The following is a 14,980-nucleotide window of genomic DNA, read 5'->3' on the forward strand; positions in this document are numbered from 1 at the left end:
CTTTGGTCTTGCTCTAATTCCTTGCTTTTCTGTTTGTTTTTCTTCCTAAGTCTGTTGTTGTGACAGGATTTTAAATGAAGTCATTGAAGTGTTTTGTAATTACGTCCCTTCTGTGTTTGGAAGGACGCCTTTGACGAGGCAGTGAAGTTCTTCGGGGAGAACTCCAAAACAACGCCGCCCTCCGTCTTCTTCCCTGTGTTTGTGCGATTTGTTAAAGCTTACAGGGTGAGTTGAGATTATCGTCTTTCCAGTGGTGGAAGAAGTATTCACATCCTTTACTTCAATAAAAGTACTAATACCACACTGTAGAATTACTCCATTACAAGTAAAAGGCCTGCATTCAAAACTTACTGAAGTCAAAGAACAAGAGTATCAGCATCCAAATGTAATTAAAGTATCAAAAGTAAAAGTACTCGTTATGCAGAATTAAGCAACTCAAAGGCACAAAAGGAACATATCCTTGCAAGTTTCGCTCCCATGAGTTATAATTACTTGTTTAAAAATGTCATGGTAATATATAGCCTCTCTTAAGGAGCTTGCTTCTTTGTAACTCTTTTTTATTTTTATTTTAGTCTTAGTGTAAGTGACATCACTCTGTTTAGCTTTCTCTCTGGAGCAACTTTTTCACATATTCAGTCGTAGACTTCACAATCAGAATCAGAAATACTTTATTGATCCCCGGGGGGAAATTGCTTTGTTACAGTTGCTGTTGTATAAGAATAGATTAAAAAAAAAAAAAAGATTTAATAAAAAAAAAAAAAGCACACCACACATTTAAAAAACAACCTTAGTTGACCAAAGTGCTGTACAGTTATTAATGGAACTATGGAAAGTGCGTATTGCACAGATAATTACTGTAAAAAAAGTTACAATAAGACCTGTAAACAGACTTTAATGTGTAAAATCGCCCTGTCTCATAAGTCACAACAGCATCTAGTTAGAGTCAGTGTGGCGACACGAACTACAGTACAGTATTTTCTTATTAGAAGAATTTAACAGATAAATCAGCAAATGTCGATCATAATGTCCCACTACAAACAAAAAGCCGTCACACCGTGTGTTACTGCACTTCACAGCTTTCAGGCAGCAGCTGCTGTGTGTCAACTCCACGTTAATGACTTCATTCATCACATTTCACCGTCCTGAAATAGAATCTGAGGCAGCTTGCACAGCACATGTGGAGAAACTATTGCATGTTTTTGAAGTGAGAGGTTCTTATATCATGTCAACAGCACAGGTTTCTCTCCGGCTGTGCATTTAACCCATTTAGGCCTAAAACGCCTGGAAGAAATGCCTGTAAAACCTCTGGGTGATTTTAAAATAACCCCCTAAAACCTGAATTTTTTCTGGAAGTTCAACAGAAGTGTCAACACTTCTACTACATAATAGATTTTCAGCCTCTGTAGCAGATAGAAATTAAATTCATAAAGTATTTGAGAGCTTATAGCTGTTATATCTGAGCTCCCTCCACTATAGTCGTCTTCCGCCATGATTTCAGTTCTGGAAAAGTCCCATGTTGCATTGCGACACTCCCACATGTATTCTCATTTTGTGTCTTTTTGTGTCTTTTTTTAGTCATTTTGTGTCTTTTTATGTCTTTTTTGGTCATTTTGTGTCTTTTTTTTCGTGATGATTTCAAAGTTCTGGAAAAGTCCCATGTTGCATTGCGACACTCCCACATCTGTTCTCATTTTGTGTCTTTTTTGGTAATTTTTTAGTCATGTTGTGTCTTTTTTTGTAATTTTTTAGTCATGTTGTGTCTTTTTTTGTAATTTTTTAGTCATTTTGTATCATTTTGTGTCTTTTTTTGGTCATTTTGTGTCTTTTTTTGGTCATTTTGTCTTTTTTTCGTGATGATTTCAAATTTCTGGAAAAGTCACATGTTGCATTGTGACACTCCCACATGTATTCTGATGCATTTCATTGGTCAAGAGACCGAAAATAGGTGGAAAAAACTACAAATAGTACAAAACTACGTATCCTCTTTCCCGGCTTTAATGGTAGAATAACACAACAGCGTCCCCGGTTTTAATGGTAGAAATGCGGTAATGCTTTCCCGCCTTAAATGGGTTAAAACAGTTTGTCCAAAAATCTAATCTGCAGCAAGCGGAAGAGGACAACGAGCAGAAAAAGAGACAGGAGCAGATTCTGATGGAGAAACTTCTGGAGCAGGAGGCCATGATGGAGGAGAACCAGAAGGTAAATCACTGTTTGTTTCAACCCCTCCCTAGTACTCTGCCCCTGACTTTCTAGGGCAGGAGGCTTCAGTGGATCACAGCCACCAGAAGGTAAGCTGGTCCCACTTCCTCCCCTCTCCGCTTCATCCTCCCTCACTCCAGACTCCTGATGGCAGGATTAGCTGAGCAGCGACTGCCTGCCGGGTGTACTTATATCTGGTTCTGCTGTCTGACACCCTGCTGAGCCACTTCACATCCACTCAGGATCAGCGCTTATACTTACCAAATGGGTCAATTAACTCACACATGCACAAACGTACAGCAGTGTGTAGCACAAAAGAACATTTGTAGATCCAGGAGGTCACAGTTTTTGATGACTCTATCTACTTAATCATGCTCCAGACAACTTCTCGGGCATGGACACCAAATCTCTGTTGATAAATCTTTTGTTTTTGGCTAAAAAATGTGTCTTGCTGCGGTGGTCAACTCCCTAGATCCCTCCAGTCGACATGTGGATATCACAGATTTCTGCTTTTATTCCTCTCGAGAAGTTGACTCATGACCTTAATCATAAAATCAGACAAGTTCTGGAGGATCTGGGAACCATTGCACACCTTTTTACAGAAGCTATAACTCTTCATTTGTCCCTGGAAGATGATTCATTTATTTTATGTATGTGCTCTTTGTTGACTTGTCTCCTGTCGTCTTTTTATTTACTTAATTATTTTATGTATAAATAGAAATATACAGTAGTGTTCAAAATAATAGCAGTGTAATGTGACTAACCAGATTAATCCAGGTTTTTAGTAAATTTTTTATTGCTACATGGTAAACAAGGTACCAGTAGGTGCAGTAGATTCTCAGAAAACCAACAAGACCCAGCATTCATGATATGGCCATATTTCTCCTACTATGGTGTTGGGCCTATTTATCAAATACCAGGGATCATGGATCAGTTTACATATGTCAAAATACTTGAAGAGGTCATGTTGCCTTATGCTGAAGAGGACATGCACTTGACATGGGTGTTTCAACAAGACAATGACCCCAAACACACTAGTAAACCAGCAAAATCTTGGTTCCAAACCAACAGCATTGATGTTATGGAGTGGACCTTAATCCAATTGAGAACTTGTGGGGTGACATCAAAACTGCTTTTTTCTGAAGCAAAACCAAGAAATGTAAATCAATTGTGGAATGTTGTTAAAGAATCTTGGAGTGTACTAACAGCTGAAAGGAGCCACAAGTTGGTTGACTCCATGCCACACAGATGTGAAGCAGTTATAAAAAACTGTGGTCATACAACTAAATATTAGTTTAGTGATTCACAGGATTGCTAAATCCTAGAAAAAAAAAGTTTGTACAAAATAGTTTTGTGTTTGTAAAGTCAACAGCAGACACTGCTATATTTTTTGAACACATCCCTTTCAACTAATTGCCAAATTGCACAGCCTTAAGAGCTGCATATCATGAATGCTGGGTCTTGTTTGTTTTCTGAGAATCTACTGCACCTACTGGTACCTTGTTTACCATGTAGCAATAAAAAATATACTAAAAACCTGGATTGATCTGGTTAGTCATATTGGACTGCTATTATATTGATCACTACTGTATAGCACATCGCTCACTGTTAGTTTGGGGTGGGACTTCTTTTGTTTTGTTTTGTGCTTTGTTGTCTGGTTTGTTTTGTTTTTTCTAACGTTTGTGCTTATCAAGGTTATTATAGTTAACGAAAACTAACAAAATAACGAAAACTTAACTGAAATAAAAATAAAAACAAGAGTTTTTAAAAAAACGATAACTAACTGAAACTGTATTGTGTGGTTACAAAACTAACTAAAATTATAGTGAAAATGTCCTTAGTTTTCGTCTTTGTCAACTTTTTTCATACATAATTCAGTGTTTCTATTTCAACATGTAGGAACACATGGTAAATATGTTTACTGAGACTGGGACGTCTACACTCCCACCAAAATACAAAACACCCCGAACTGTAAGAGTTAATAACCTTATTGAGGCTAAGATGGATAAACCAAAGGAAATGAAGGCACATACCCATTACAAAAAAACTAAAACTAACACTAAAACTAATAAAAACTAAACTAAAACTAAGCGTTTTCAAAAAATAAAAACTAAACTAAAACTAGCAAACTCACTCTAAAAACGAACTAAAACTAACTGAATTTGAAAACAAAAATTCACAACGAAATTAAAACTAAAACTAATGAAAAATCCAAAACTATTATAACCTTGGTGCTTATAAAAATGAAAAATAAATAAGTGATGTCTTATGTGTGTGTGTGTGTCTCTTTAGTCTCCGTCTCATAAGAACAAGCGGCAGCAGCAGGAGCTGATCCAGGAGCTGAGGAGGAAACAGGTGAAAGACAGCCGACACGTCTACGAAGGCAAAGACGGAGCGATTGAAGACATCATCACGGGTAACGCCACCTGGGCCGCTCTCTTCTACACTCACACACGCAGACATTACAGGGCGCTCTGCATGAAGGTCCTCTCTGATGCTGCTCATACATTCAGTCATTAACAAAGGGAATCTAAACCAACTAACACAATGACTTTGGCTCTTTCAAAATGCAGCTGTCAGATGTTTGAGGAGTAACCTAATGAGAACAAACATGCACTGACAGTCCAGCTAATCCACAGACATTCATCTTAAATGGGTCTGGTGATCATTGCTTATCTTATCTGCTTTGTCATTGCTTTGTAACACCATCTGTACATAGACGGGGCCGGGCTACGACTAGCACCTAGAATATTAATCAATCAGAGGGAGAATAATACATCCTGTGTTTACTGAAGGCTGATTTAACTTTCCATGAGCAGTGGTGGCATTAAAAAACATTCACTCAAGTGCTTTACTGTAGTGCAGTTGTACAGTTTTTTTTATATTTTATGAAGTACATTTTAATTATTCAATTTCATGCTAGTTTATACGCCCATTAAGTTATGTTTCTTATGAAAATATTATACTTTTACTGCACTACATACGTATTTTTTACCTCTATTCTGCCCTACAAAGCCTAACTGCAGTAGCTACATTTTGGTCGATGTTGAGTTCTAACTAAAAAGAACTCCTTGATGTCTGTTTTATCTTGTGACAAAATTTTAGATTTCAATTTTGCTTTAATTCAGAGAAATAATGATATAAAAATTGAAGTAACTACAAATGCCAACTCCAGATTATTATCTAGACTAAGACTAAAATGTAACATTTCTTTATAATAAGTCTAAAATACATAAATCTTTGTATAGACTTGTTAAACACTTTTAAATACAATTATAACACAATGAAATTGGAAAATGTTTATTCACTGAAAACAAAATATAAAAGCTGAATGAAGACAACAACATTGTAGTTACTGCACTCTGTTTTTGCATCGCTTTTAGAACCTCTTACAGCAAAACTAGTGCAGTAACTACATTTTTGGGGTCAAAGGTCAAATACATCTTGATTCTTCTTTTGTGCATAAAAATGACATCATCATCACAATGTTCACTTACCTACCTATTACCCATTTGGCAGGCCATTTAAAAAATGTAAAAAAACAACTTTAAAGCAGTTTTTCTCAGTTTAACTCTCTGTGTAGTTACTGCAGTTAGTCACAGTGTTAATGAATGTTTAGTAACTTGAATGCATAAAAGACTAATCTAAATAAATCAGTATCAGTTCATGCACTTTCCTCAATAATCAGATCACATTTTGTTGCAAATACTTGTTTTTTACGAAAGTATTGCTACTTTTTTTTACGCCAAGTTTCCACCACTAGCCACGAGAATAATGTAAACGTGCTTCTAGTGTTGCTGCACATTTTAATTCAGATTGATCTAAACCTTTGTAACAGTATGACTTTTCTGTATTCTAACAAGTCAGAAATAGTTTATAGTCAATCTCTTTGGTGAGGCCCTTCAGTAGATCATTAACTGCTAGAACTCCCTCTCAAACAGCCCTAGAGATATATTTGGCCCCGGCCCCTCTCGATGCTGTTGTTGGATATTTGCTTAGCGCTAACCAGTGCTAAACCTCTGTTAGGAGTCTGCTTTTCTTAAACTGTGTTTGTCTTGTCTTGTCCTGGCTGTTGTCCTTGTTGTTCTCAATGCAGTGCTGAAGACAGTGCCCTTTACCGCCCGCACAGCCAAGCGCGGCTCTCGGTTCTTCTGCGAGCCCGCCCTCAATGAGGAGTACCATTACTAAGCTTGTAGAACTGTCTCTCTTCTCTAAGGTTGCTGGAACAAAACGTTTTCTTCTTTATGTCTCTCTCTCTCCTCCATCCTTGCATGCCTCTTCCTTCCTCCCACTTTTTTTTTAACCGTCACACTCCACCCTCACACTGGACCCGTGCACTGTGTCCGGTCACATGGTTTTTTGCACACACGTTCACGTTTTGTCCCTCCTGAGCATGAATTGTCGGGGTAACGGTTTTCTCTGGCCACCTGCATGAAGTGTGACACCCTCATTTATCATCATTATGTTATCAACCATGGCAAATCATAATGTCACAGAGGAAACTGTCTCCAAGGTCAGACTCTAATCTGCACGGACAGGAGATTAAAACTGGTGAAGAAGATTGTACTTTTTCTCATCAAGTCATGGAGCAGAAAAAGTTCAGCTGCGTGCTGCCATCTAGTGGTGACGGACGATAAACAAATCACTAATTAGATTCTAATTGTAATGATTTCATCAAATGAAATCTGTCAGTCACCTTCTACATGGCAGCTGTGACTGCTGCCATGACTGTAAGTGCCTGTGGCATTATAACTTGCTTCTGTGTGTGTTTCAATCAATGTTTTAATGAAAAATGAATGTTTGTGTGTTTGTTATCACATATCATCACTGTTGCTGTTACAGCTTCTTGCATGCTGATTGCTTCATCCCTAACGCTTTCCCACAATGCACCCCTGCTCTCCCAGTTAGCCCATTATGCTGCCTGCTCCTGCTTACAGGTCATCTTTCTGTGGTGTGTCAGACTCACCAAAATTCTGCATGCCATATGAATAATCACTCTCATTGCAGTTGCATTCAGTGTGTGTGTGCTACTAACATGCAACCAGGTTGTTTCACTGAGTTTCCATCTGTTTTGTGGTAATTCATTCATCCAGTGTTTCCCTGGCTGCATGCATGCTTCGGTTGGGTTTTTGGTGAAGATGCTGTAACAATCCTGCTGTGTCCTGGAACCATGTTTGTTTATTTCAGTTCACAATCGCTCTGTACTGGAAGTTTGAAACTGGCTCTTTTTCTGTGCTGCTGGTAGCCTCTCTGCAAAGCAGACTGAGTTTATAACAGAAAAAAAAGAAACTACAGAAGCTTTGATCCTTCACACCTCCTCCTTCTCCTCTTCCTCCTCCCTGCCAGCTGAACCGGTTAACTAGGGCTGCAACTAACCAATATATTTATTGTTCATTAATTGATTAGTTTTCTTGGTCTATAAACGCCTGAAAATACTGAAAAATGTTGATCAGTGTCTCAGAAAGCTAAGAGGACGTCACAACGGTCTTGTTTTGTCCACAACTCAAAGATATTCAGTTTATTGTCATAAGTAAAAGTTAAGAAACCATAAAATATTCACATTTGCAGGGTTCCTACAGCTCACGGCAAGTTAGATTTAAGACTTTTAAAAATGTTTTTAATGCCGTTTGGAGTGAAATTTAACACCAATTTTACAAAAAACAAAATTGAATCATGTCTGAAACCATGTCTTTTTATTTATTTTTAAGACTTTTGTCCACAACTCAGTTTACTGAGATATTAATTTTACTGTCATAAGTAGAAGTAAAGTTAAAGAGACAGAAAATATTCACATTTGCAGGGTTCCTACAGCCATTTGGAGTGAAATTTAAGACCAATTTTACAATAGCAAAAATTTAGGGCCAAAAAAGAAGAAAAACATGAACCCACACCAATAATTTAGGGTTAGGGAAACTTTGCTCAAACGTTTATTGTAACATAAAACACTGACTTTTTTAACTTGTGGCCTTGTGGAGACGAGACATTTGGTAAATTACTCAACAGAAATAATGTCCCCAAGTATTTTGAGATCCTACTTCCCATATCTTTTGATTTTTAAGACTTTTGAAAGCTTGATTTAAGACATTTTAATTCCAATTAAGGCCCAATTAATTTTTTGATTATTATTCAGCACATTGTAAAAAACCACAAGAAACCTGATTTAAGGAGCTGGAATCTAGCAATTTTTCACTTTTCCAACCTTTAAAAAATGACTCAAACAGCTTAAAAGTCAAATAATGTAACATCAGACAACTAATGGATGAATTGATTAGTGTTTGCAGCTCTTCAGTTAACATCCTCCAGCTCTGTCTGCTCTCCTGCCTCTCCCTCTGGCCTCCCCCATGCAGCCTGCTGCCACGTTGCTTTGCTCTCGCAGTGCTCTCTGTAGCCAGCCAGTGTGAATATGTCGGGCTGACATGCTGTGGTCAGCTCCCTCCTCCTCCATTTTAACCTCCGTTTTGTCTTCTCTTCATCTAGCCCTAAAGAAGAATAATATTACTAAATTTCCCAATGTCTACTCGAGGGTAAGGAACTCCTCCAGTAGCACACCTGTAGTGGTGGATGTGTCCCAAACCTGGCAAGCATCTCTTTATTACCTCCTTTATTACCTTCTTATTTAGGCTCCACCTACCTCTCTTCCTGTCTCCTCTTTCATCTCCTTTATAATAGTGAAATTGAATGTCTAACGATAAAAAAAAAACATCTTTCCAGTAGTTTATTCTCCCTTTTTATGGCTGAATCTTGGTTGCACAAGAAGGTTTTCTACTTCCATGTCCAAACCCTGTGGCCTTTCTCAGTGCTAATACCAAGAGACAGCTGACCTGCAAGGCTTTTTTTTTTTTTTTCTGTGTAGAACTCACGCTGCTTTGAAAGACAGGCTGCCAGCACTCTGAGCATGTGGGCTCATCAAAACCCCTCGACAAGATGACTGACAGCTCTTTTATTCACCCCAACCCCCCCACCCCCCCTTCTTCCCTCTCAGATTTGAGGAATCAGCCTTACAGGCGAGCAGACGCTGTGCGGAGGAGCGTCAGGAGACGCTTTGATGATCAGAACCTGCGGCCGGTGAACAACGGCGAAGTGGTCATGTGACAAGGGAGCAGTGTACGTGCCGGAGGAGGGGGAGGGGGAGGGGGAGGGGGTGGCGAGGATGTGTGTACGAGAAAGAGAGACAGAAGGTTTGATGCAGAGTGAAGGACGATAAGCGAAAGATGACGAGTGTAGCAACCATAAAGATGAATATGTATATATATTACATAAGAATACTCCGTGTCTGTGGTATAGTAGCAGCTTTTCACCATGAAGGACTGAATCTAAAGTGTCTGAAAGGTTGATTCACAAACCTTAGACAAGCCAAGTGCCTGAACTTATTTTTGTGGGCTAATGTCACGTCTTCTGTTCGTCTGACGAATGTTTTTAATATTCCCCTTCTTCAAGCAATACAACTTGACCTGGCTTTAATTCTAAAGATGTGTAAAAGTGGACATGCTGTGGCCTTAAGAGCCACGTGAAGAAGAGATGCTTCCATGGAAACAGAATGTAGAATGTACGGGGGGCGTTCCCTTTAGCTGTTACAAACATCCTTTAGTGTCGACTTTGACACTCCGTAGTATCTCGGTACATTCCGGTGCTCTTTTCCATTCCTCTTAAATACAGACGTGCTCAACCGGCACCTTTTTTTGTTCTTTTCTTACATCTCATGAGGTTTTTCAACTTTGACTTAAAGGGCTGATGATCGGGCACGGAAAAGGTACGGAAGCCCTGAAGGCAAGTGAGATAAAAATAAAAAAATTGCACTGATCCATTTTCTAAGTCTGATCTAAATAGTTTCAGGCTTTATAAAGGTGTTCCTAATTTGGTAAGACAAAATGTAATTATTTATTCATAAAATAAATCGGCCAGCAGCATCTTGGTGATAATCTGGGATATTAACAGGAATAATAATTATAGTGTAAACCTTTAAAGTGCAGAATTAAATTGGTCAAATTTAAATAGGAATTAAAATGTCAGTATATAATGTATATAAACATAAAATTTAATCTTATAGATCAGCTTTATTTTCACCAATTCTTGATACTTTGAAATTCTTGGTTCATGGAAAAGATTGTTAGACCACCCTTGTTTTCGTCAGTTTCCTGTTCATTTTAATACCTGGTACAACTAAAGGTACATTTGTTTGGACAAATATAATGATAACAACAAAAATAGCTCATAAGAGTTTAATTTAAGAGCTGATATCTAGACATTTTCCATGGTTTTCTTGATAATGATTTTAGTTATTATCAAGAAAACCATGGAAAATGTCTAGATATCAGCTCTTAAATTAAACTCTATTCTAGCTAGTTTTGTTGTTATCATTATATTTGTCCAAACAAATGTACATTTAGTTGTACCAGGTATTAAAATGAACAATTAATTGAAGAAAAAAAGGGTGGTCTAATCATTTTTTCCATGACTGTAGATACAAATGTCATTATTTATTCATAAAATAAATCGGGCAGTAGCATCTTGGTAAAAATCTTGGATCTTAACAGGAATAACGATTTAAGTGTAAACATTTAAAGTGCATAATTAAATTGGTCAAATTTAAACAGGAATTAAAATATCAGTATATAATGTATATAAACGTAGAATTTAATCTTATAGATCAGCTTTATTTTCACCAATTCTTGATACAGCTATTCGAGCTAGTATCGTGTATCCCTAATTAGCAGTTTATATAAAACTACTACTAATACTGTCATGTCTTTATTTTGGCTATAAAATAAAATAAATGGAGAAATAAAACAAATAAAAAAATGTTTTTAGGTCAATGAAGAATACAAGAAAGTGGTGCACTAATGCCTCTAGTGGCCGAAATGAGAATTACAACAACAAAACACAAAGATCCTGACAAAACTTTTCAGATGACGGAGAAAATGGATCACCAGAATTTTTTTTTTTTTCTCACTTACCTCTCGGGGCTTCTGTAAGCAGGTGATCAGAAGAGAAATTGAAACTCTATATTTGTACTAAAGTAAATGTAAGGATGATGAAGAATGAATGAAACAGACATGAAAACCATTTCAAAACAAAGCCGTGCTAATGTGAATTGTATATATCAGGCCTCTCTCCATTCTCTTTCAGAATTTGTTACTTCAGTTCTTAATGGATCCAGCCTGAATTTTTTATCTCTTAATGCCTAGAAGTAGGCCGCCTGCTCACATAAAACTCCACCGTCCATTTAAAATGTTGCATTTCTGTAGCAGCACAGCAGTTTGTCTGGTGTCTGGGAACAAAGTATGACTAAATTACGAGTAAACAAGCTTGTAAAGCAACATAAAACACATTTTCTACCAAAAAAAAACTGCACAAAAGATACTGAATCCTACCGGATGGTGTCGTTGTCAAAACTGGATACACTTTTGCATTTCATCTCTGTCTGCTTTTTTTTTTTTTTTTAACAGAATAATTATATTCCAGGCTACTGTGTCTACTCACTTTATTGTAATTTTAATGTATAGTATTTAACCACTGAAAGGATTCCTTTTAAGCTCATGTTTTCATCAAATGTGTCATTAAAAACAAAGTACACAACACAAAAAAGTTTCCTAAATGTACAGATATTTTGCTACATGTTTTCTTTTACTTAATTCACGTTACCAGATGGTTAATATTGTACATATTGTTTAAACAAAAAGTTTTCATTGCCTTGTGCTATACAACTTGAATGTTATTTTAACTTATAGTTTTTGTTTCCATGTTTTGTATATTTAATTAAGCCAAATGCAGCCAGAATCTACAGTAGTGTTAAATCATAACGTCTCACAGTCAGGCAGCAGATCACTGACTTTACTTGTGTTTGTGTCACCGCTGCATCAAAACCAGCTGCAAAAAACATGCAGCACGCTCTGATTTTCAAGTATGAGTGGTACATTTTTCAGATTTAACCCATAAGAACCCAGACCCAGTTATCCTTAAAGGAAAATGATGGGGGATATACCAGAGACCAAGTGGACCACATAGAAAACATTTCTGATGTGTTTAAAAGAAAAAATACAACCCCCTAAATGTCAAAGATCTGTGATTTGACATATATGTTACCTTGAGTGTTTATGGAATTTATATTTATGATATTATCTCTAAACTAGACACCTTTTCTTCTTACAGAAACACAAATTTTCCTTTGTCTTTGCATCTCTACACCATATATCAAAATTGTGACAGGATAGGATAGAATTATTTAATTATAATTGAACAGCAGGGTATATATTACTATAAAATAATTTAAACAGTGAAATTAATTGAGTGGCTTATTACCATTTTTGTTATTGTGACAAATACGTCACATCAGGTTTTCCATGACGATTTTTAGGTTAAAAACCCGAAGTGACATATACTGAACGTCTCAGTGATATTTTTGTTACTTGTTTTATATTAATTTGTTCAGGAAATATGGTCAGAACAGGTTAAATGTAATACAGGACACCCTATTAAAAGATTAGAATTGATAAATGGGTTTAAACTTAGCCTCTTAACAAAAAATAAGCTTTTTGAAATTAGCTACTTTTTCACATTTCTGTTTCCAGTCACAGCTACATTTTAGCTTAGGGATTTAATGAGTTAAGGTGAAGCATAAAGCTGAATATGGGAGATTCAGGAAAATTAAAGTGTTTGTTACACGTGTGTCACTGTGGGTTCTTATGGGTTAAACATTGTGTCTAATAAAACTAGTTTCCACTAGTTGACCTGCTGGTTTTGTGGCTCGGTGATTCTTCTCCTGTAATTCTCTCCACGTGCTGCCGTTCATCTCTTCTCTCAACTTCACCGTCTGTAATAGTGACATTCCTCTAACTGGATAATACTGGCATGATTTTTTTTTTTACTTTCACCAGAAATGTATTTTAGGCAGTTTGTGCTCATTACAAAATAACAAGCTTTTTTTTAAGAATTAGGTGATATGAGATTTTCAACGAATATGATCAAATAAACTATTTACATTGAATATAAAACTGTGTTACAATGGGAATTTTTCTTCTTTCTGAAACAGGTTTAATAAGTCATTAGTTGGTTAATAACACCACTGCAGAAAGTCAGTTTTTCTGACAATTTGTCTATGAAATGGAAGGTTTCTGTTGAATTATTACATTAAGAGCAGAACCTGTTAAAGCAATGTACACTACAGGCCAAATGTTTGGAAGCAAGATCAAATATCTACAAAAAAAAGATCAGTTTCATTGGTAAACCTTGCAACTAAATAAACATGATTATCATATAAAGAGTCACTTATAATAGTACATTTTTACTATAATTATCAGGTATTTGTGGGTTTTTTTGATTGCTTAGACTAGGGGTCAGTAACCTTTACTGACAGAAGAGCCATTGTCGGCCAAAATAAGAGAAAACAGTCAGAATGGAGCCACAAGTTTTGTGTTTTCATTATCTCTAAGCCAGAATCATCAAATTTACAAAAAAAACAGGCTTGAAATATTTCACTCTATGTGTAATGGATCTATATAATGTATGACTTTCACTTCTTTCTGAAATGATTGACCAAAAATATTGAACTTTTTCATGATATTCTAATTTTTTTTAGATGTACCTGTAGTTATTATGGATGCTAAGGTATGTGGTTGTATTGTGTTCAACTGGGAGATCCACCTTTGCTGACACAAATGGTTTGGACATTAGTTTTCATTAGTGGACACATTTTACATAAGTGTCCAAAATTAGCATAAAGTTCAATCAAGACCTCCGTAAAACATAAGTGAACAATAATATTTGAATTCTCTGCAGCACTGTTTTATCAGCCTGCATTAGTTTTAGCTAGGTATACCTCATAAACTGGCTGGAAGTAATTATAACACATCATAAATGCGTTTATGAATAGAACTATGATTGATCCCCCATGGATTACTTTTCCTAGCTGCTGGCTTATTACTCCATGAAGGTTATGTTTGTTAGTTTGTCAGCAGGATTATAGAAAAACGACTGGCCTGATTTAATGGAACTTGTTGAAAGGGTGCAGCATGAGCCAAGGAAGAACCCATTAAAATTTTTGGAGCGGATTTGTATCTTGGCGTGGATACGTTCATTATTTCTCACTTTTGCTGACATTGCAGGAAGGAGCTTGGCCTTGGTGCCTTCCAGTCTATTAATGAAACACTGTCAGTTATTATTAGAGATCCTGGTTAGATCCTGCAGAGCAGCATGCACAAACCAGAGGGTTCCACAGGTACGTCTGTCTCATAAATGTAAGAAATACACAAGTAGAGCTGCAACAATTATTCGATTAATCGAACAATAATCGGTTATTAAATTAATCGTCAACTATTTTGATAATTGAATAATTGGTTTGAGCAGTTTTTTAAGACAATCAGTCCAAATTCTCTGATTTAAGCTTCTTTAATGTGAATATTTCTGGTTTCTTTGTTCCTTTATGACAATAAACTGAATATCTCTTTGGTTTGTGGACAAAACAAGAGATTTGAGGACGTCATCTTGTGGTTTGGGAAACACTGATATTTTTCAACATTTTATTGACCAAACAACTAATCGATTAATCGTTTAAATAATCGACAGATGGAAATAATCCTTAGTTGCAGCCCTAGTTATTTTATTTAAAAATAATGTCTATATGACCATAAGTAGTAGTAAAAGTGTGATGTTTTGTTGTGACGAGAGTGGCAACAATTATTCGATTAATCGAACAATAATCGATTATTAAATTAATCGTCAACTGTTTTGATAAGCGAATATGGTGGTTTTAACCGTTTTTAAAGACAATACGTCCAAATTCTCT

General features: G+C 36.4%; 1 protein-coding gene across 1 annotated transcript in view; it reads left to right on the plus strand.

Annotated features, from left to right (window-relative positions):
- Window positions 1-9,317, plus strand: part of fmnl2a (formin-like 2a) — a 91,391-nt gene extending 82,074 nt beyond the window's left edge. The window contains 5 exon segments of the mRNA XM_059342981.1: window positions 124-225; window positions 2,104-2,199; window positions 4,492-4,615; window positions 6,296-6,415; window positions 9,182-9,317. Coding sequence (XP_059198964.1) covers window positions 124-225; window positions 2,104-2,199; window positions 4,492-4,615; window positions 6,296-6,387 — 414 coding nt within the window. The 3' untranslated portion in view covers window positions 6,388-6,415; window positions 9,182-9,317.
- Window positions 9,318-14,980: the final 5,663 nt, after the last annotated feature.

Source organism: Centropristis striata, chromosome 10 (genome assembly GCF_030273125.1).
Source record: "Centropristis striata isolate RG_2023a ecotype Rhode Island chromosome 10, C.striata_1.0, whole genome shotgun sequence".
Classification (NCBI taxonomy): domain Eukaryota; kingdom Metazoa; phylum Chordata; class Actinopteri; order Perciformes; family Serranidae; genus Centropristis; species Centropristis striata.